The 24640-nt window shown below is 45.3% G+C and overlaps 1 protein-coding gene across 1 annotated transcript in view; it reads right to left on the bottom strand.

The window, feature by feature from the left end:
- The window catches only part of XPO6 (exportin 6), a 92140-nt gene that overhangs the window by 15327 nt on the left and 52173 nt on the right, over positions 1–24640 (bottom strand). The window contains exons 8-14 of the mRNA XM_063934774.1: positions 9560–9686; positions 9297–9406; positions 9105–9213; positions 8761–8853; positions 1929–1998; positions 610–769; positions 434–526 (exon numbers count right to left, since the gene is read on the bottom strand). Coding sequence (XP_063790844.1) covers positions 434–526; positions 610–769; positions 1929–1998; positions 8761–8853; positions 9105–9213; positions 9297–9406; positions 9560–9686 — 762 coding nt within the window. The remainder of the gene's footprint in view (positions 1–433; positions 527–609; positions 770–1928; positions 1999–8760; positions 8854–9104; positions 9214–9296; positions 9407–9559; positions 9687–24640) is intronic.

Here is a 24640-nt window from a genome sequence, read left to right on the forward strand (position 1 = left end):
TCTTCTTTAGTCTCTTACTGTTGATGTACTTAAAAAAAAAAAATTGGGATTCGCTTTGCTTTTCTTTGCTACTAGTCATTCAGTTTCTACTTTAGCCACTCATTCCTTTTTTGCATATTTTGTTACAGTCCTCAGTGTTGAAATGACTGCATCCCCCTCAGATTTGTATTTTTTAAATGTTCGTCTTTTTTTGTCCATTAATTCCTTTATATTTTTGTTAAACCACATTGGTTTGGGATTTTTATTCCTTTTTTTGCTGCTGGTGGGAATAAACTTACGAGTATTATTAATTAGCATTATTATTATTAATTACTACAGCCTGTACCGTACACACCAAGTATGAACGTACAGGGCTGGCCTTGAGACACCATAACTTTGTAAACTTGGGCAAACTACGAGACACTCGTATATGGTCAACATCAGAGACACTCACACATCCACAAGGTCTGGCTTCAACACAGATGGCACGGCAGTCTCCATATTGTACAGTTTCATCTCGGAGCCATAGAACGTAACTTTGACCAACCTGGGGAAGGGGGATGGAGAGGACAGATGAGTACGTCAATCCTATCTGTGATTGAGGTGACGTGAATCTGCATTAGCCATTACCTTTCCACTACAGTTAGGGCATCATTGAAACGCGCTTCAAACATATCTCCGATGAAATACTCGGCGAGCCTCCCCACCGCTTGGAGTAGGGAGCTGAGGTCCCGCAGAGAGCAGTGTAACCGGCGGCAGTCGTTCTCTCCAGTCACATTGAGACGCTGGTCTGTGGGGACAGACATGTATCAATTTGCCTACTCTGATCACCATGGCACAAATGTAGCCTATATGTGCCCTTCGCAGGGCCATCATACAGGGAGACTCCAACCCGGCTATGTATTTCTTTTAGTTCCAGGTAATACACGACCTGAAACAAATGCCGCACACATTCAGCATTTTCTATTTAACAGCAACATCTGTGATCAAACGGTAACGGATAATAAATGGTGGAAAACGTTTGCATTTATTAGGCAACATCTATCCCACAAAGCAGCGCTCGGATATGGGGGCTGTTCTCAAACAGCAAATTTCTAATAGGAGGTATTTAAATAAACTACGACTTTAATCAAACCAAACCCTGAGCAAATACTTCCTTAGAAAGCAATGTAAGTTTCAACAATTTGGGCTAAGCGAGTACAACGGCAGCACTCTAATACCTTAGTGCTCGGGAGTAACCTCTAGGACAGTACTCTGCATGTGTTTAAAATATAGCCAGCATGTAACATGTCTCTAATGGAGACTATGGAAGGAAGATATATCACTTTGTCTAAGGACAGCAAGCAAGGGCAGCGTTCACTTGTAATAGAAGGAAAGGAACTCTCTGCTTTCTTCTGTGCCCTCACATTCAGTCCATATAAAGTCCTCTTGGTTCCATCTGCTCAGAATATATCCCATACGCAATACAAAATTCTACTCCTTCATTTCCCACATTATCCCACATGGAGGAATCGCCATCTCCTTCCACCGATAACAATACCATCAAATACTAGCACTAAAAATAATTCTAGAGACCCCAATCAGTCAAAATATACTAGAAATCATGCGTCCACTATTCTTACTGTCACCCTAAATATTCTCTGTTGTCCCTCTGTAAAAATTTACCAGTCCCAGCCTCCGTAGAGCTTACAATGCAGTCCGTAACACAGATGCACACAAACTGCGGCCAAGCGAGCGGTAGGTGTGATACGTGCCATGACCAACACCGGAAACCACAAACATACATACACCATGTAGATAGAATATTGGTTGGATTTGAGCCTTGTGTCCCGGTGCTCCAGGGTAGCAATAGTAACCACTGTGCTATCCAGAGACTGTCCTCTACACTGCCCAATAAAATAATAGCATGTAACAAGCCATGTGATCAAGCCTGTGCCAGTAATACATACCTGCCCCCGTGTTCACTATACACCGTTGCAACCCATGATAGACCTCTAGGTTCTCTTGCAGGGCAGCAAACTGAGGGAAATGGAAAAAATAAGAATTTACTCACGGTAATTCTATTTCTCGTAGTCCGTAGTGGATGCTGGGGACTCCGTAAGGACCATGGGGAATAGCGGGCTCCGCAGGAGACTGGGCACTCTAAAGAAAGATTCAGTACTATCTGGTGTGCACTGGCTCCTCCCTCTATGCCCCTCCTCCAGACCTCAGTTAAGGAAACTGTGCCCGGAAGAGCCGACATTACAAGGAAAGGATTTTGGAATCCAGGGTAAGACTCATACCAGCCACACCAATCACACCGTATAACTTGTGATAAACTTACCCAGTTAACAGTCTGAACAAACAACAGAGCATCAACCAATGGATGCCAACATAACATAACCCTTTATCAAGCAATAACTATATACACATATTGCAGAAAGTCCGCACTAGGGATGGGCGCCCAGCATCCACTACGGACTACGAGAAATAGAATTACCGGTGAGTAAATTCTTATTTTCTCTAACGTCCTAGTGGATGCTGGGGACTCCGTAAGGACCATGGGGATTATACCAAAGCTCCCAAACGGGCGGGAGAGTGCGGATGACTGCAGCACCGAATGAGCAAACACAAGGTCCTCCTCAGCCAGGGTATCAAACTTGTAGAACTTTGCAAATGTGTTTGAACCCGACCAAGTAGCAGCTCGGCAAAGCTGTAATGCCGAGACCCCTCGGGCAGCCGCCCAAGAAGAGCCCACCTTCCTTGTGGAATGGGCTTTTACCGATTTTGGATGCGGCAATCCAGCCGCAGAATGAGCCTGCTGAATCGTGTTACAGATCCAGCGAGCAATGGTTTGCTTTGAAGCAGGAGCACCCAGCTTGTTGGATGCATACAGAATAAACAGCGAGTCAGTTTTCCTGACTCCAGCTGTCCTGGCAACATAGATCTTCAAAGCCCTGACTACATCAAGCAACTTGGAAACCTCCAAGTCACGAGTAGCCGCAGGCAACACAATAGGTTGGTTCAGATGAAAAGCTGACACCACCTTTGGCAGAAACTGCGGACGAGTTCGCAATTCTGCTCTGTCCATATGGAAAACCAGATAGGGGCTTTTACAGGACAAAGCCGCTAATTCTGACACACGCCTAGCCGAGGCTAGGGCCAACAGCATGACCACTTTCCACGTGAGAAACTTTAGTTCCACCGTCTTAAGTGGCTCAAACCAGTGGGATTTCAGGAAACTCAACACCACGTTAAGAACCCAAGGTGCCACTGGTGGCACAAAAGGAGGCTGAATATGCAGCACTCCCTTAACAAACGTCTGAACCTCAGGAAGTGAAGCCAGTTCTTTTTGAAAGAAAATGGATAGGGCCGAAATCTGGACCTTTATGGACCCTAATTTCAGGCCCAAAGTCACACCCGACTGTAGGAAGTGCAGAAATCGACCCAGTTGGAATTCCTCTGTAGGGGCCTTCCTGGCCTCACACCAAGCAACATATTTTCGCCATATACGGTGATAATGTTTTGCTGTCACGTCCTTCCTAGCCTTTATCAGCGTAGGAATGACTGCTTCCGGAATGCCCTTTTCTGCTAGGATCCGGTGTTTAACCGCCATGCCGTCAAACGCAGCCGCGGTAAGTCTTGGAACAGACAGGGCCCTTGTTGTAACAGGTCCTGTCTGAGAGGCAGAGGCCACGGGTCCTCTGTGAGCATTTCTTGCAATTCCGGGTACCAAGTCCTTCTTGGCCAATCCGGAACAATGAGTATTGTTCTCACTCCTCTTTTTCTTACAATTCTCAGCACCTTTGGTATGAGAGGAAGAGGAGGAAACACATAGACCGACTGGAACACCCACGGTGTTACTAGTGCATCCACAGCTATCACCTGAGGGTCCCTTGACCTGGCGCAATATCTTTTTAGCTTTTTGTTGAGACGGGACGCCATCATGTCTACCTGTGGCAGTTCCCATCGATTTGCAATCTGCGTGAAGACTTCCTGATGAAGTCCCCACTCTCCCGGGTGGAGGTCGTGTCTGCTGAGGAAGTCTGCTTCCCAGTTGTCCACTCCCGGAATGAACACTGCTGACAGTGCTAGCACGTGATTCTCCGCCCACCGAAGAATCCTGGTGGCTTCTGCCATTGCCACCCTGCTTCTTGTGCCGCCCTGGCGGTTCGCATGGGCCACTGCCGTGATGTTGTCTGACTGAATCAGCACTGGTTGGTTTCGAAGCAGAGGCTCCGCTTGACTCAGGGTGTTGTATATGGCCCTTAGCTCCAGGATATTTATGTGCAGACAAGTCTCCTGACTTGACCACAACCCTTGGAAGTTTCTTCCTTGAGTGACTGCCCCCCACCCTCGGAGGCTTGCATCCGTGGTCACCAGGACCCAGTCCTGTATGCCGAATCTGCGGCCCTCGAGGAGGTGAGCACCTTGTAGCCACCACAGAAGAGACACCCTGGCCCTGGGGGACAGGGTGATCATTCGATGCATCTGAAGATGCGATCCGGACCACTTGCCCAGCAGATCCCACTGAAAGATCCTCGCATGGAACCTGCCGAAGGGAATGGCTTCGTAAGACGCCACCATCTTTCCCAGGACTCGTGTGCAGTGATGCACAGACACCTGTTTTGGCTTCAGGAGGTCTCTGACCAGAGTCACGAGCTCCTGAGCTTTCTCCTCCGGGAGAAACACCTTCTTCTGGTCTGTGTCCAGAATCATGCCCAGGAAGGGCAGACGCGTCGCAGGAATCAGCTGCGACTTTGGAATGTTCAGAATCCAGCCGTGCTGACGCAACACTTCCTGAGAGTGTGCTACACTGATCAGCAACTGCTCCCTGTACCTCGCCTTTATGAGGAGATCGTCCAAGTATGGGATAATTGTAACCCCTTGCTTCCGAAGGAGCACCATCATCTCCGCCATCACTTTCGTAAAAACTCTCGGTGCCGTGGACAGGCCGAACGGCAACGTCTGGAATTGGTAATGACAGTCCCGTACCACAAACCTGAGGTACTCCTGATGAGGCGGATAAATGGGGACATGCAAGTAAGCATCCTTGATGTCCAGAGACACCATAAAATCCCCTTCCTCCAGGCTTGCAATGACCGCTCTGAGCGATTCCATTTTGAACTTGAATTTCTTCAGATAAAAGTTCAGGGATTTTAAATTTAAAATGGGTCTGACCGAACCGTCCGGTTTCGGTACCACAAACATAGTGGAATAGTAGCCCCTTCCCCGTTGAAGGGGGGGGGGGGGACCTCTACCACCACTTTCTGGAGAAAAAGTTTGTGAATTGCTTCCACCACTATCTCCCTTTCCATGGGGGAAGCTGGCAAGGCCGATTTTAGGCAACGGTGAGGGGGCATCACCTCGAATTCCAGCTTGTATCCCTGAGACACAATTTGTATAGCCCAAGGATCCAGCTGTGAGCGAACCCACTGGTGGCTGAAATGTCGGAGACGCGCCCCCACAGCTCCTGGCTCCGCCTGTGGAGCCCCAGCGTCATGCGGTGGACTTAGTGGAAGCGGGGGAAGACTTTTGTTCCTGGGAACTAGCTGCGTGGTGCAGCTTTTTTCCTCTACCCCTGCCTCTGGCAAGAAAGGACGCACCTCTGACCTTCTTGCTCCTCTGAGAACGAAAGTACTGCATTTGGTAATACGGTGCTTTCTTAGGTTGTGGAGGGACATAAGGCAAGAAATTTGACTTCCCAGCCGTAGCTGTGGAAACTAGGTCCGAGAGACCGTCCCCAAACAATTCCTCACCCTTGTAAGGTAAAACCTCCATGTGTTTTTTTAGAGTCGGTATCCCCTGTCCATTGCCGAGTCCACAGGACCCTTCTGGCAGAAATGGACATAGCGTTAACTCTAGAGCCCAGCAGGCAAATGTCCCTCTGGGCATCCTGCATATATAGGACCGCGTCCTTGATATGTGCCAGGGTCAGTAGAACAGTGTCCCTGTCCAGGGTATCTAACTCCTCAGACAGAGAATCCGTCCATGCAGCTACCGCACTACACATCCAGGCCGAAGCAATTGCTGGCCTCAGCAGTGTGCCAGAATGTGTATAAACTGACTTCAGGATAGCTTCCTGCTTTCTATCAGCAGGATCCTTTAGGGCGGCCGTATCCGGAGACGGCAGGGCCACCTTCTTAGACAAGCGTGTCAACGCCTTGTCTACCCTAGGGGAGGATTCCCAGCGTAACCTGTCCGTTGGCGGGAAAGGATACGCCATGAGTAATCTCTTGGAAACTATCACCTTCCTGTCAGGGGAATCCCACGCTTTTTCACATAATTCATTTAATTCATGGGAAGGGGGAAAAGTCACTTCTTGCTTTTTCTCCCCATACATATAAATCCTCTTGTCAGGGACAGGATTTTCCTCAGAAATGTGTAATACATCCTTCATAGCTACAATCATGTAGCGGATGGCTTTAGTCATTTTAGGCATCGACACTGGAGTCAGATTCCGTGTCGACATCTGTGTCAACTACCTGGGATAGTGTGCGCTTTTGGGACCCTGACGGCCTCTGCGCTGCAGGAGCAGGCATGGGTTGAGATACTGCCTGTCCCCCGGTTACAGTTTTATCCAATCTGTTATGCAAGGAGCTTACATTATCATTTAACACCTTCCACATAGCCATCCAATCAGGTGTCAGCACCGTCGGCGGCGACACCACACTCAGCTGCACTTGTTCTGCCTCCACGTATCCTTCCTCATCAAACATGTCGACACAGGCGTACCCGACACACAGCACACACACAGGGAATGCTCTGACTGAGGACAGGACCCCACAAAAGGCTTTTGGGGAGACAGAGAGAGAGTATGCCAGAACACACCCCAGCGCTATATCACCCAGGGATTACACAGTACCTTAGTGTTTACCCTGTAGCTGCTGTTAATAAATATATATATATATATATATATATATATATATATCAATTTGTAATGTCCGCACTCACAGCAGTCAATAGTCACCATAGGGGTGCTCCTCAAGAAAGCCCAAGTAGGGACATCCACATATACCGAATGTATTTCCAGACCACAGATCCAGAATAGAGGGCACTCACCAGTCCAACTTCAATTTAAAGGATTTATTGGTGCATCAGAGTCAATTCATAATGTCGACGTTTCGGCTTAAGCAAGCCTTTTTCAAGACAACCCAGGAGACATCTGCTCAGCACACCAAGAATAAGCATGATTATTCTTGGTGTGCTGTGGTCTGGAAATACACTCGGTATATATATATATATATATATATATATATATATATATATATATATATATATATATATATATATATATATATATATATATAGCGCCTAAATTTATGTGCCCCCCCTCTCTTTTTTACCCTCTAAAGCACCCGAATACTGCAGGGGAGAGCCTGGGGAGCGTCCTTCCAGCGGAGCTGTGAAGAGAAAATGGCGCTGGTGTGCTGAGGAAGAAGGCCCCGCCCCCTCAGCGGCGGGCTTCTGTCCCGCTTTAATGTATAAAAAATGGCGGGGGCTCTGGCATATATACAGTCCCAGACTGTATATATGCCTCTTTTTGCCAAAAAAGGTACTTAATTGCTGCCCAGGGCGCCCCCCCCTGTGCCCTGCACCCTACAGTGACCGGAGTGTGCGGTGTGCTGTGGGAGCAATGGCGCACAGCTGCAGTGCTGTGCGCTACCTTAAGTGAAGACAGGAGTCTTCAGCCGCCGATTTCGATGTCTTCATGCTTCTGCTGCTTCTGTTCTTCTGGCTCTGCGAGGGGGACGGCGGCGCAGCTCCGGGAACGGACGATCAAGGTTAGGTACCTGTGTTCGATCCCTCTGGAGCTAATGGTGTCCAGTAGCCTAAGAAGCGCTACCTAGCTGCCGTGAGTAGGTTTGCTTCTCTCCCCTCAGTCCCTCGTAGCAGAGAGTCTGTTGCCAGCAGAAGCTCTCTGAAAACAAAAAACCTTACAAAATACTTTTTCTAGCAAGCTCAGGAGAGCCCACTAGGAGCACCCAGCTCGGCCGGGCACATATTCTAACTGAGGTCTGGAGGAGGAGCATAGAGGGAGGAGCCAGTGCACACCAGATAGTACTGAATCTTTCTTTAGAGTGCCCAGTCTCCTGCGGAGCCCGCTATTCCCCATGGTCCTTACGGAGTCCCCAGCATCCACTAGGACGTTAGAGAAATTACAATATAAAAAGTAGCTGTAGCAACATAAAAACCAGGCGGCGAGTATAGAACACAAAGTATAGAAAAAAAACTTTAGAGATACATAAATGCAGATTTTTATTTTTTTTTAACTATTACTTGCAACTATTAACTGGAAGCATAAGGGACTCCAAGGTTATGTAAGTAAAATAATAATAATTTGGGTCGCCTATGCACGGACTGGATAATATAGGCAGGAGAAACACTGCTAATTCAGAGCATGATAGTCTTACAAGTCTCAGTAGAGAGACGGAGACGAGTCAGTGCCGCCCATCTCCCGACACTGGATCATAATGGAAAACCTTTCTATTTTTATGCTGTCACTATGGATTTCCCGTTCCTCCTTCTATAAGCAGCTGTGGGGGATGCACTGTGACTTACAGGAACATACAGTAAATGTGCTCAGGCATGGCCAATGTCAGACTGGTCTAGAACGGTGCGTGGACAGATTTCTAGAGACAGCTGATTGATTTCAAGTCCGAAATAGCTGAAGCCCAATTCCCCTTCTCAGGCAATTGTCTTTTCCAGATCACAAGCTGCAATTTGCAGCCAAAAAGGCCTAAATAGCAACTTAACTTTGTTAAACATGACTCTGAATGGAGGAAATAATCAGACTATTACCAGTGTAGTGAAGGCATGGGTGGGGAGCAGCTCCATGATTTTGGCTACCACTTCCAAGCTATGACGTAGGTATCTCTGCCACTCAGTCTGCTGCTGTGGGAGAAGATGAAACACACAAGTCAGTATGGGAAACTGCAGAGAGGGTCTTAGTACAAATCCATACATTACATTTATGACCAAGATCTTACACCCTGAAGACAATGATGTCCAATCTCTCGCCCACACATCAGCAAACAAGACACCCGTGAACCTAACCCGCCATTCCCACAAACTGTACTCAGGAGACTTGCTTTGACTTGTATTTGATGTTTTCACCTATCTCCCTTTGCACAAGCCCTACTTACATCATCATCCAGCGTTTCGTCATCCAGTTCCTCCAGTTGGCTCTGATTGTAGCGGAACTGGATTCGATTCAGCACCTCGGAGAGCAGCAGAACCAGGGCGTCTTCGTACCTGCGGGCGGACAGAGTATGGTATATAGATTGTTCCCAGGATTTGGATACACACACCAACAGACTGGACTCAGAGGCCCTCACCTGCTGATGATGGCCTCTCTGTCTTCTAGCCGGTTCCTTATCTTGTTGGTCAGATAGTCTAGAAAGAGCCCCCAGATATCTAGACATGAGAGGTAACCTTCATGTGAGGGCTGTGGAGACATACAACATATAGGAAACTAAAACAAGTGTAACTACAGAGTCCTCACATCAGAGCATAACCACTAGGGGTGGGGCAGGAGAACACAATATTTTCTTACACACCAGTCTCTATGGGAGGTACGGGATGTAAGAGTCTGTGGTACCTGGTGAAAGGTGTATTTGAATAGTAGTGCCAGGAACTCAACCACAGGGAACTGGGCGTTACACTCGATCCTTCTCAGGTGGACACTAACAAAGAGCCGGAGGAAGTCGGTGAACTTTTCCACGTAACTATAACAATATAAATAAGACATGAGTAGCAGAAGAGAACGTAGACAACACAGGAGACACAGCTGATGCATCATCACTATGGATTTATTTATTCTTAGGGGCAATATGGTGGGTGTCAAGTTTCTTTAAATATCATACAGTGTTACATGCTCCAGATCCCAACTGAGACTATGCAATCCCTATGAGTCAGTGCACTACTGAAGAAAATAAAAAAATAAAATCACTGAAATAAAGCCGGTGCAGCTCCCAGACCATTGTGTAGGCTTCGTCCAACTTTCCTGTCTGTTTCTCATAGTTTTATTTTTATTATGGAAATGTAAAACCATGACACAGCGACCCATGGCTGCCCCCTAATGGAGACCTCTGCTAGGAAGGCCATGTGACAAATTCCTCAGGGAGATTGTATCCTCCAGGGGGGTTGGGTAGGGGATACCGGCAGTCAGGATGCCAGAGGTCAGAATTCGGACACCGGCATCTCGAATGCCTATATTCCTAACAGGGGCACTCAACTAAACTAATCCTAACCCTCCTCCCGCAGCATAACCATAACACTCCCATCCCTAACCCTTACTTTCCCTGGCATACATACGTTCGGGATTCTATTGTCTGCATTCTGACCGCCGGGATCCCGTACGTCATGATGTCAACTACATCCCCCTCAGTGTACTTCATGCAGATAGGAAGGCATTACAAGTGGCATTCAGGGAGACTCTCGACACTTCCATAGGAGAGATTGTAATTCCAATATGAATGGTGGATCTCTATTTGTAAATCAGACAACAGCGAGTGGCCAGGAATGTATGAGCTGCCAAAGCGGAATCATGATTTTTAAAGAGCTTTTCCGCTTTTGTGTAACAACGCAGACCGAGGATCGAGCTGAATAGGAGATCTGCAGTGTCTGATAAATAACCCTGAAGACTGTTCATGATAAATGTAGTGCGTGCGTAAATACCCACTCCATGGGGTCGATTCAATTCTCCGACAGTTGAATAGCGCCGGGAATTAGTGCTCGTCGCTATTCAATTCAGCTCATGCTCATGAATGCCCGTTCTCCCGGATTTAACAGGTTGATTTGTCTGGAGAACGAGCATTCTCCGACTTAAAACCCCGGCGCGATGCTGATTCCCAGCAGAATCAGCATCGCGCCGGCCGCACAGAAGCACTTTTATCAGATTTCCTCTCTCATCCCCCGGGGGTAAGAGAAGAATTCCCAACAATAGAGTGTCACTTGGCACTGTATTGAATAGCACCGGGAGCTAATTACCGGCGTTATTCAACTGTCGGATAATTGAATCGACCCCCCATGTGGATGAGACCTTAACCAGCTCCAAAGCCGGCAGTACTTAATACATTCCAAATCAGGAGACGTCCATAAAAAAAAGTCCACAGCTGAATGACGACAATCAGGTATTTTAATGGGGGTGGGATGGAAGTGAAACAAAAAGAGGAACAAACTAGATTGTTGTATTGAAAGCATTCACATGGCCATTGCAGGCAGTGGGATGTAGAGTATACAGCTGAAGGACAGCAGTTCCATAGTCTGTCACATATACAGAAATAAAGGACAACATACAAATCCTGCAGCAAGGAGGGAAGACTCCAGGAGGATTGAAGGAGGAGGGATGCCTTAAATGGAAGCTCAACGGTAACAGTCAGCAGCAGGATGGTATTAAAGCGCTTCAGATTTGTGATGAATACATTTGAATCTATACATCTCCATGAACATATTAATATATTGGTGCAGATAAGAAAGCCACCTGCTGCAGGAGCTAGACCGAAGAATATCCTTATAAAGAACGAAGGATCAAATAGGGTTGAAATGGTGGCAGACTAGATGGGCCAAGTGGTTCTTATCTGCTGCCAAAGTCTTGTTTCTATGTATCTGGTGAAAATCAAATTTGGAAGGACCAAATGGAGGGATCTCCAAGCAAACTTGTCAGACCCTTTTTCAGCACACAATTTAAGTAGCAATGAAGGAATAGCATTAGAATTCACTCTAGCAGGATCGGGAAGACCCTGAATAGAAGAAGGTGCATGCAATAGAATGTGGCAGTTTGAAATACAAAATTAGCTTTTTGTACTCTCCGTGGCGATTTCATCTTCATATAATCCAGTGAGCAGTTATCGCCTCCACCTACTACACGTTCTAGAGAGGCAGGGCTCAAAGATGTACAATGGGTTCCTTCTAGAAGCAGGAATAGGAGGAAAGATCTTTATTTTCATTTGCTCAGTCCTAGACCCATGGTGAATTTGTAAGCCTCTGAGAACATGGAGATGTCATGCGTAAACTTAAGTGAGAAATAGTTGCCTAAAAACAGCATGATGTTCATTAAGTTGTAGGCGAGTTAACCAGTTATTCAATGAGAGACTTTTGTTTCCACCATACTGTTGTCAGACCAGGAAGTTGGATGAATCCAAGAACTAGAAAGAAGGTAGGCCAAAATCCAGAAGTGCCGGACAGAAAATGTACACAACATATTAGGGGTTATGTAGATGCTGGTGATATTTGGATCAGCTATGCAGCATTTTTGTATTTACAGTGCCATCATTTTCTTTCCAATGTCCACAAGCCTTCTGCTATAGACAGAACGGACTGGCAGACAAAAGAAGCCCTAACATTCATGCAGTAATAGCAACGTATACAGTGCATCCGGAATACTTATGTACATGTGATTTCTTAGTTTTTTTATTTTTAATAACTTTGCAAAAATCACAAAAAAACATTTTTCACATTGTCATTATGGGGTATTGTGTGTAGAATTTTGAAGGAAAAAATTAATTTATTCCATTTTGGAATAAGGCTGTAACATAGGAAAATGTGGAAAAAGTGAAGCGCTGTCAATACTTTCTGGATGCACTGTACAAACTACACATTAGCTAAGATTATACCGCACTGACTAAAACAGTGGTTCCCAAACTGTGTGCCGTGGCTCCCTGGGGTGCCTCGGGACACTTGCAGGGGTGCCTTGGGTTGGTGGTCCAGGACCAATTCAAATTATTTATGGTCAATTATATAGGCAAAACCAGTGCTGGTGGCTGCCAGTCATAAAATATGTAGCCAAACAGAAGCAAATCTTGACCCTCACCACATAACTGACCCTAAGGATGACACATAAGCACATTTTACTTTAATGTAATATTTCTTTCTAAATTTCTCAATAAGAAACTTTTGACCTAGGGGCACCGTGAACAAAATTCTGATGCTCAAGGGCGCTGTGATTAAAAAAAGTTTGGGAACCACTGGACTAAAACAAATATATATTTATTTATTTGCCTTGTAAAAATATAGGTTATAAGAGGATCGCGTTACTGAAATTATGCTAAAAAAAAAAAAAAAAGTTGAAGGTATTAATTTAGAAGTACATTAATAAAATATGAGGAACATTTTATGAAATTGGGTACATATTCATATCTTTAGGACAGTGACACAGAGATTGCTCCGATACTGTGAAGGTGTGGGACGATAAGTTTACAATTCATCTGGACTATGCTCTGCCTACAAGAAATTAGTCACTTAAGGCCTTGGAGAAGTTGTTGTCTAACCTACATGCCTCTCATTGGCATTGCAGGGGCTGATATGTACTCTCCTACTTCAATCCTCCCCCTGACCTCTGTACCAAAATATGGCTTCTTGTTCGCAGACTGTTTCAAATACATCCAGATCCAACACAGGATGAGAACTAGGACACACCACTCCTAATGTTTTTTGTTCACCTCCAGCCCACATCCTGGATAGACTAACTCCTCCCTCCTCCCTAAGTACTATTTCATACGGGTGTAGTATCGCTGACCAGCAGTCAGGAGACCGCCGGTCAGCATACAGACGCCGGGATCCCCGGCGGGGAGGGGCGAGTGCAGCAACACCCTTGCGGGCTCGGTGGCGACTGGGTTCTATTCCCACTCTATGGATGTCATGCACGGAAATAATCCCTGTTGGTTGGCATGCCGACCATCGGGATAGTGACGGGGTGGGATTTTGGTGGAGGTCATGTGACCACCGGTCACATGAATACCACCCATTTCATACTGATACCCCCTCTAGTCTTTCCCAGAGTAAAACCCCTATCCAACTGCAATGGCTGAGAGGCCTCTCACAGACATTAAACGCCAAGACAATGGGTATCTATATATCGTACCTCAAGGTGCAGCAACCCCACCAAAATGCACATTAAAAAAAGCAAACAAAAAAAAAAAAAAAACACACACTGAATGGGCTCTGTGACTCCCACCAAACTCTACAGGAAATGGCTCCTGCTCAAAGCTGGTGCCACAGGAATATGCAAGGTACCATTCTGCATTTCTTGGGATTGCCCCATACTTCGCCCCTCCTGGAGGGAGCAATATGCTCTTATTACAGGTGTTTTACAACTTACACTTCCCCAGTGCTGGCTTAACTTCATTGGATTCCCCTCACAGTTCACAGAACGGACCGCTATGTCCTTGAGAATATTTCGATATCAACTAGGGACACTACTGCCCAGAAATGGAATCCCCAACCCATCCTCCTCCCTTTAATCTGAACAAAGCCTCAGATGGTGGACGAGACCCTTAATCTACTGTAGCTTTCTGTGTGTATTTGCATGTGCTCTGCCATCAGGCCTACCTGCGTACCAGTTATGGGAGCACGCCCCCCTCCCTTCCTCATTCCACTTCTCCAGAGCATAAGGAGGCGTTAAGTGTAAGAGTCACCAAAATTTGGATAGACGTGTGTACTATATTGGTACGCAGATGCAGTATACAAATGCATGACTGATGCAAAGCAACAGACGTATATCCAGCTGTATGTTTCCACAGATACATAGCATAGACTTGAATGTATCACATGGGGCACACAGACAATACATATCACTTCTCTGCATAAAGATTACATTTCTGCTCACAGCAATTATGTGACTTCATTTACTGACATGTATTTATCACAAAAATAATCAATAGAAGCGTATGACTGTGCTAAAATATAAAGTATAACTTGCATAATGTATGTGTATAGATATACATAAAATTGCTACAATACTTTATTAAGCCTTTTTGGGTAATCGTTAGTATAGGAAAGGATTACAGTGCTGCCGGTGACCAACAGCAAATAAGCAGAGTTGGAGAAAAAAAACAAAAAAACAAAAACAAAAAACAAACAACAACCACAACAACAACCACTCCAGAAAACAACCTCTGGTTAAAAATTATAGGCCGATTTAATTGGGGTTTTCCACTAGATGGCACCCGACGGCAGCATTTCAAATGTTCTGCCGTTCGGGGCAGTCAGCAGCCACGGAGGACATATTTTTTTCCTCGCAGCCTCCTAAGGTGCAAGAAAAAAAATAAAATGTGTGTGCTGGCTCGGCACAATGGGCGTCCAAAAGTATTAGTTTGCACAGGTTTAGCTGTTTTAGGAGGTTAAACCCGGTCTGTTTGTGCGTGACAAGCATGTGCACCCAAACAATTGAATAGTGACAATTGTTTGGACAACTAAACAGTCCAGTTTAGACGGGATTTTTCGACACCCAAAACAATTGAATCGACCCCACGAGGTCTAAATATAGATAAGAGTTAAAACATTTACTACAGAATCACAAACTATCAATCACTAAAATAAGCTCATGTTAACAATGATATTAGAATACCTTGAAAAGATCCACAAAATAAACCTGAAGCATTTAAATATTTGACATTATATGCAATACTTAAATATTGACAGTGAAGAATCCGTTTCACCCTATGGGAACATGTACAAACCACCTGTTTTAATTATTTCTGTTTTTAACAAAGACAGATAAGTTTGTTTTATTATAAATACAGACCCATCTGGATAAGCAGCCATCCTTGACAAAGTACTTTCATGTACGAAACGCTTTGAGAGAGCTAACAGGAAACTATAAGTGCGGTAGCGGAAGTGAAGTCATCGGCAATTGGCGCCAGCTACGGTCAGAGACGCTAGTGGGAAGAAGCACAAACAGCCACACAACCAGGACCAGGTAGGACAGCTAGGTATAGTTAGTTCAGCTGAACCACATAGACCTCTACAATCGGCAAAGGCAAGATCTCATCCAGACAACCATATACGATTTCCTATCAGTCACTGGCATCACCACAATCCTTTCCCAAACTAAAAATAACCCGAAAAGGGCTATAAGCACAAACGAAAATATACGTTATGGTAAGAACTTAACATTGATAACGGTATTTCTACCAAGTCCACAGGATAACAATGGGATATGATGAAGAGACAGCGGATTTGCACCAATCGGTCAAAGCTTTTCCAGCCTCCAAGCATGCAACGGGCCGTCCATATATCCCCGCCTCTTTGCTCAGGCAAATCAGTTGTATTCCAAAGCTCAAGGCAGGAGCATAATAGATAGCCCTAACCAGGCGATAAGAACACACATGCACACCCTTCCGTACAAGAAGGAAGAGGTTATTGAGTAAAAGGATCCTCAAATCAGGTGCGACAGGGTGGGATCCCTGTGGACTCAGGGTCCACAGGTTATCCACAGGATAACAATGGGATTTCCCAAAGCAATTTATTGGTGGGGACGCTCCTGATTGGTCCAGAGAATCCTTCGCCCGAATTCAGCGTCATGAGAGGCAAAGGTATCCAAGGCATAATGTTTAATGAATGTGTTAATGGAAGACCATGTGGCTGCCTTACATATCTGTTCTGCTGAAGCACCACGTTGTGCTGCCCATGTTGGACCTACCTTACGAGTAGAGTGAGCAGTGACATTAGCCGGAACCGGGAGATCAGCCTAAGAATATGCTTCTGAAATAGTCATCCGTAGAGAAGGAAGAGAGAATCTGTCTTTCTGATGGCACTGGTACGATCCACGTAGGTCCTTAATGCACGGACCACGTCCAGCGATGTATCTCCCGCAGAAAGGCCTGGTACCTGGAAAGCCGGGACTACAATTTCTTCATTAAGGTGGAAAAAGGGGGAGGGACCTGGACAGCACACCACCTTCGGAAGATACCCAGGTCTAGTTCTGAGAACAGCTTTATCTGGATAAAAATAAAATAAAATCAGAAATGGGGAATGACATGATAATGTTCCTAAATCTGGTAGATTTAGGGTCCATTTTCCGTTCACTGCACAAATGAATATAGGTTTGCAATATTTGGTGATAAACGCGAGCTGAGGAAGGTTTCCTTGCTCTGAGCATAGTTTGAATTTCCTGTTATGAGAATCCTTTTGACTTCAGGATATAGGTTTCAAGACAGTCGATCCACATGTCTGTGATAACAAGGACCCTGCATCAGTAGATCTGGACGTTGAGGGAGCAGAAGTGGAACATCCAGTGACATCCTCTGCAGATCTGTGTACCAATGTCTTCTGGGCCAAGCCGGAGCTATTAGTATCACGGCACCTTTTCTTTGCTTTATCTTTCTCACCACCCTGGGTAATAGGGTGATTTGGAGGAAACACATAAGCCAGATGAAAATCCCATCTCACCGACAGGGCATCCACAAAGATCGCTCTGGGATCCTTTGTTCTTGACCCGTATGTGAGCACTTTGTTGTTCAGACGGGACGCCATGAGATCTACCTCTGGCAACCACCACTTGTCTACTAGAGTCTGGAAGACCTCCGGGTGTAGAGCCCAGTCGCTTGCCTGAATGGTGTATCGACTGAGAAAGTCCGCTTCCCAGTTTAGGACTCCCGGAACGAACACTGCAGACAAGGCTGGATGATGAAGTTCTGCCCACTTTAGTATGCGACTTACCTCCTTCATTGCTTTACGGCTTCGAGTTCCTCCTTGATGGTTGAGGTACGCTACTGCTGTCTTATTGTCCGTGCAGATCTGGACTGGTTTTCCCCGAAGAATGTCCTTGGCACTGATTCAGGCATTGTACATGGCCCGAAGTTCCAATATATTTATTGGCAGGCAACTTTCTTCCTTGGTCCATTGCACCTGAAAACACAACCTTCCTGACACTGCTCCCCAGCCCTGGAGACTGGCATCTGTCGTCAGAATTTCCTAATCTGATATCCAAAAGGGTCTCCCCTTGTCCAGATGGGATGTCTGTAGCCACCAGGCTAATGACCTTCTTACTTCTATCGTAAGAACTATAGTCTGTGTTTTTATCGTCTGATGCAACCCATTCCATTTGGCAAGAATCAGACGCTGCAGAGACCTCGAGTGGAATTGTGCATACTCCACCATGTCGAATGTTGACACCATCAATCCCATCACACGCATTGCTGCGTGAATGGATACCCATTTGACTGTGTAACAAGTTCTGAATCCTTGACTGGACCTTGGATATCTTGTTCAGAGGTAAAATTACTCTCTGAAGACTTGAATGCAGTACAGCCCCCCAAGTGAGTCATCCGTTGTGACGGAACCAGAGACGATTTTGCCCAATTTCTGCACCACCCGTGGTTCTGCAGACACGTTATTGTCTGTTGCAGATGACATAAGAGCAATTCCTGCGTCTGTGCCAGGATTAAAAGATCGTCGAGGTATGTAAATATTCGTATCCCCTGCTGGCAGAGATAAGCTGCCATTACCAACATAATCTTGGTAAACATTCTGGGAGCTGTGGCCAACCCAAAAGGTAGGGCCTGGAACTGAAAATGCTGTTGGAGGATAGCGAACCTGAGATAGCACTGATGGGACAGTGCTATAGGAACATGTAGGTAAGCATCCAGTATATCCAGGGATACCATATAATCCCCCGACTCCATGGCCAAAATGATGGAACGCAACGTCTCCATGTGAAACTGAGGTACCCAAATGTATTGTTTAGTACTTTGAGATTGAGAGTGGCCCGAAATGACCCATGTGGCTTCTGAACTAAAAACAGGTTGTAGTAAAAACCCTGTCCTCATTGTGCAGGAGGAACTGGAATGACTACTCCTGACAGAAGCAATTTCTGAACTGCCTCTAACAAAGCCCTGGCCTTCGTCTCTACTCGAGGCGGGTTGGTACAAAAAAACCTGTGAGGAGGATGCTTCTTGAAGGCAAAAGCATAACCTAGAGATGCCACTTCCTGCAACCAGGCATCTGTTGTAGACTGCTGCCAGATCTGTGCAAACTGAAGTCGGCCCCCCACCCTGGGGTCCCCAGGAGGAGGCCCGCACCATCAGGCTGTTGGCTTATCTGCTTTCCCAACCGGCCCTGTGGTAGCCCAATGCTTTTTAGTCTTACCAGACTTCTTGTATTGGGGCTGCTTGCCATCACATTTTTCTTTTAGCTTTTTCCTTGAGACCGAAATGGCTGAAAAGCCGGAACTTTAGGTTTGAAATTGTATGTGGAAGGAAACGACCTTCTCGGAGGCTGCTTCTGACTCCAGAATATCTGTCAATTCTTTACCAAAAAGAATATCTCCAGAAAAAGGCAAAGACCCCAAAACCTTCCTAGATTCTGAATCAGCTTTCCACGTACATAGCAGCTATTGTTGAAGCAGATGCCCTGGAGGCAATAGTAGCCATATCCAATGCTGCTTCTTGCAAGAACATTGCAGCCTGTTTTATATGAGCTATAAGGGATTTTTGCTCTTTAGAAGCTATAGAAAAATCCCCCTCCAATGCATCAGAACAGGCAGCCACTGCCTTTGCCATCCAAGCTGAAGCTATGGCTGGACTTATGACTGCACCAGACAGGGAAAATAATAGTTTTTAGAAAACCATCCACTCTCCTATCCGTGACATCATTTAATGATGTTGAAGGCAAAGGTAACGTAGATTTTCGCACTAATCGAATTACATGCTTACCTACTTTAGGAGCAACCTCCCTTTTTAAACAATCCCCAGCTGGAAGTGGATAATTGGAAATCCATTTCTTAGGAATTCTAAACTTCCTATTGGGCGTAGCCCAAGACTCTTCCATAATTTCCATCAGCTGATCTGACCCTGGAAACTCAGTCTTAACTGTTTTGGGACGTTTAAACACAGGTGCTTTGGTTTTTAACACAGGCTCTGCTGAATCCTCTAAGGATAGAATGGCTTTCATTGCTTTAATTAACTCAGCTATATCCACTGAGCTGAGACCTTACTTCTCCTCTTCATATGTCAAGGTAGAATTAATTGCGCTTTCATCTTCCGATGAATCCTCATCTGAATCATGTGTAGCCTGTGAGGGTGAAGATTTACTTACCACTGGCTTAACAGCTTGCTTCTATTGAGAAGCTGCTGCTGGCAGTAATACACCATAGGAGGGGAGCTGCAAGTAAGGGTTAATAGTGTAACCTATCCCTGGTACAGGAGTTGGAGGAATTTTCCGTTTAGCTATACTGGATAAAGTCTGTGCAAACATAGCCCAAGATGGATCCATCTGCACCTGAATCTGCCTTGTATTTTTCATTAACCCCTGGCGAAAGCTAAAACAATTTGCACAAAACCATGCTGAACCAGATCCTGAGAGGATAACACAGTTTTGTAAGACAAACATGATACGAGTGTTAGGGTTGCTGCGAGTCCTCACCTTTGCCCGCTTTTAGACATGATAAATAATCAACACTTCCACAGTGTACTACACAATTTGTGACTGTAATCGCTTTGAATTTCTTAAAGAGACATACAATCTGACCCTACCCATGCACCAGCATTGAGGATCGGAATAAAACAAACTGACAGAAATATAGTAAAGTCAGCAATCACACTTGCAGTCAGTCACGTTATACATTAGTATAATAAGCAATATAAACACATCATCTACAACTTCATTTTAAGTATGTAGGAGAACATATTACTGCATCATGTTTAAACAGATCTAACGTATTCAGACAATGTGAAAGACACCACAGTAAATGTATACAGACTCATATGCAAAAGGCACTTATCTAACTATTCGTACTCAAAGGGTAGAGAGAGACTTCATGCTGTAGAACCCGTACTCAGGAGAATGGGATACAGGTAGACTCACCTCGCTTCCAGGACTGATCAATACATTAGCGAAGGCTGCGTTATCCAGATGCTACTAGTGTACACTGCCACTCCATGAACCTCACACAGCCGCCTATGCTGCGACTGGGTCCCCTTCGCGTACAGCGTCTGAGACGGAAGCGGGAAACAGTTTATGGTGGGAGACTCTGAGAAAACTGGTCATGAACCGGGGGGAGGGGCGACAAGGAGAGCGTCTGACTCCCCACTGCTGACATCAACCCTAGAGATCGCGGCCTCATACTATTCCTGGAGCATCTGATCCCCAAGGCCTAGCGCTGGTGCAAAACAGTGCGTCTGTGTCCGTATTCCCCTACTAAGCGGAACTGATGCCTGACCTTCTCCCTGTGCTCCGGCCACAGCCTGGTAACGTCTGCTGGACCTGCTAGTATATCAGACACAGACGCCCGCCAAAACAGCACTGTACTCGTGGGTGAGCATTGTCGCGACCCGGCGGAGAGTTGTTGGAGCGACTCTTTCTAAAGGTACGTATAAGATGCTGTTTAGAAAGATCACTCAAGAAAAAAAATAGTAAGACTATAAAACTAAAATAAGAAATCTTAGGGCTGCTAAAAACCAGAAGCCCTTTAACCATGGTCCGGCTCCTGCCGCACCAAACAAAAAACTGATTTGCCTGAGCAAGGAGGCGGGGATATATGGACCGGCCCGTTGCATGATGGAAGGCCGGAAAAGCTTTGACCGATTGGTGTAAATCCGCTGTTGCTTCATCATTATCCCATTGTTATCCTGTGGATAACCTGTGGACCCTGCCGGAGAAATCCTTTGCATTTTTAATAAATTATTTTGGGGGTGGGGGTGCCCTGCCTCCCAGAGGTGAACCTCCATAATGTTAGGGACCTGCCCTATGACGTTACTGTGACGATTGGTGGGTAGGCTCATAATATTGGCCAATTTTATGCCAAAAACCTCACTGATGTAGAATTATTAAATGTATTATAAATCTAATGGTTGTATAGTGCACCTGCTCTTGTCTAAGTTGTAGTACCAAGACTCAGCTATTTAGCACATACCATTATAAGTAGCTAGGGTGTGCAGTCCAGGCCCCCTCCCCCTTATATATTTAATATTATGTGGATGTATACACCCCTGAAGGATTGAGACTCCTTAATTCTGGATTGGCATTCCCCCCCTACTGCCTTTAAATAGGGACCTAGCATTTGCTGACTGCACAATCTGTATAGCAAAGACACAGGTAAGATCTTTATAATTATGTAGCAAGTCAGTTGTTGGGTGAACTTTTGGGGCATGGGGCTCCTTGGATTACTCTGGCTGGGCAGCTTTGGGGCATCACCATCTTACATTTATTGTTACCACGTCTATCCATGTTTTTTTATTTATGTAACATTTTCACACATTTTTACTTTTTGAACACTTAGGGGGACATTTACTAAGCAGTGATAAGAGCGGAGAAATGAGCCAGTGGAGAAGTGGCCCCATCAACCAATCAGCAGCTCTGTATAAATTTGATAGTATGCAAATTATATATGTTACTTCAGTGCTGATTGGTTGCCACGGGCAACATCTCCACTGGCGAACCTCTCTGCTCTTATCACTGCTTAGTAAATGTCCCTCAATACTTATCAGCTACCTTCACTTTTTTAACCCGTGGAAAGCTGATTCAGAATCTAAGAAGGTTTTGGGGTCTTTGCCCTTTTCTGGAGATATTCTTTTTGGTAAAGAATTGACAGATATTCTGGAGTCAGATATTCCACTGCTCTCCTCTCTCTAACACTGAGCAGCTACTGTACTTTCACTTACCTAACACTCTGATTTTTCACTGTTGGCCTTTATTTGTGTAATGCCCTGGGGTGATTTGGGGGTGTCCTGCACCCCCATAATGTTAAGGACCTGCCCGATGAGGTTACCTTGATGATTGGTGGGTAGGCTCATAATATTGGCCAATTTTATGCCAAAAACCTCAATATGATGAATAATTATTACATTTATTATAAAATTCTAATGTGTGCACCTGCTCTTTTGTTTTTATGTTGTAGTAATAAAGTATTGCAACAACTTTTATGCCTCTGTACACACATACCTTACACAATTTATACTTAGGGGTATAGTCAATTAAAGTCGGATCCATTCTGACATGTATTTGTCGGAATGGATCCGACAACCCCTATTCAATCTCATCTCACAGCCGCCCGACCTCACGGCACTGTCCACCCGGCTCCAGCAAGCGTGCTGGAGCCGGGTGGAAGCTGACACCCTGTTGCAGCGCTACTATAGCGCTGATTTCTTCTGTATGCCCGCCGGCTGTCCCCCCGTCTCCCTGCGGCTCTCCACCCTCTCCTCCTCTGGGTCCGCATCTCAGTCCGACATCAAATGATGTCGGACTGAGATGGTCGAAAAGGGGGCCAAAACCTGTCATGATTCGACCTTAAAAAGTCGAAAACTGCCGTCTTTTCGGCAGACTGCAGTTTTCGACTTCAATTGAATATACCCCTTAATATTTTAGATATAGTGCACATCCAAGAGCTTCTACTCATGATTTGCACCTATATTAAACGGGTATGGGTCGTTGGATCGACTCAACTTAGGTCGACAGTCATTAGGTCGACTATGGAAGGTCGACATGCATTAGGTCGACAGGGATAATAGGTCGACATAGTCATTAGGTCGACATGCCAAAATGTCGACATGGTTTTTGTTGTTTTTTTTTTACTTTTTTTGGCGTCGTTTTCTTCGTAAAGTGACGGGGAACCCCAATTAGTACACAGTGTCCCCTCGCATGGCTCGCTATGCTTCACGCAAGGTTACCGTTCCCAATTGTAGTCCACGTGGATCGTCAAGTATGAAACAGTCCAAAAAAATTTAAAGACCCCCCCAAAAAGTGAAAAACTCATGTCGACCTTTTGACCTGTCAACCTAGTACATGTCGACCTAAGCTGTGTCGACCTAACGACCATATCCCTATTAAACCAGCTGACCATTCTCCAAAAGCGCAGTTTCTTACTTACTTTTTATGCACTTATCACATTGTATTTACTATTATTGCCCCGCTGCTGGCTGTTTCCAGAGTCATAGCTGATACTGATACTAGTGCCAACACAGATACCCACACCCTTCGTTTCTGAGGTTGATTACCCAGACATAACATGTAGAAGAATCCTAACCACATTATAGACAATCAGATGACCAAGTATTAGAGAGCCATGGGCTCACTGTGGGGCAGATGTATTAACCTGGAGAAGACATAAGCAAGTGATAAACCAGTGATACGTGCAAGGTGATAAAGGCACCAGCCAATCAGATCCTAACTGTTAATTTACATATGGGAGCTGATTGGCTGGTGCCTTTATCACCTTGCACATATCACTGGTTTATCACTTCCTTATGCCTTCTCCAGGTTAATACATCTGCCCCTGTATTACTAATGATTTATGATGATGGATCACTGTATATGATTTCATGCAAGTTCAGGGCAGGATTAGAGACTTAATTTAAATATTCAGATTTTCTGTGTATTTATACTATTTACTATGGAGAATGAACTTGTGTTTTGCGTAGCAGCTTTCCTGACTTAGCAATAATTCAATAGGGTTATGATTTCAAATTAAATCAGCTCCTAATTCATTTTTCAAACCCAACCTGCAACATGACCGCTAGGAGCCGATTACCTGGTACTTTATCTCCATCCACTTTATCTCTCTCCAAGGCTTAGTACATCTGCCCCATAGTGTGAAAAAAAAGCACACACACATTATATTATATATATATAGTAATTCTTGAGTAATCCGAGAGTAATTCTTGTTATATATATATATATATATATATAAAATAAGAATTTACTCACCGGTAATTCTATTTCTCATAGTCCGTAGTGGATGCTGGGGACTCCGTAAGGACCATGGGGAATAGCGGCTCCGCAGGAGACTGGGCACATCTAAAGAAAGATTTAGGACTATCTGGTGTGCACTGGCTCCTCCCCCTATGACCCTCCTCCAGACCTCAGTTAAGATACTGTGCCCGGAAGAGCTGACACAATAAGGAAGGATTTTGAATCCCAGGTAAGACTCATACCAGCCACACCAATCACACCGTATAACTCGTGA

Source organism: Pseudophryne corroboree, chromosome 7 (genome assembly GCF_028390025.1).
Source record: "Pseudophryne corroboree isolate aPseCor3 chromosome 7, aPseCor3.hap2, whole genome shotgun sequence".
Taxonomy (NCBI): Eukaryota; Metazoa; Chordata; class Amphibia; order Anura; family Myobatrachidae; genus Pseudophryne; species Pseudophryne corroboree.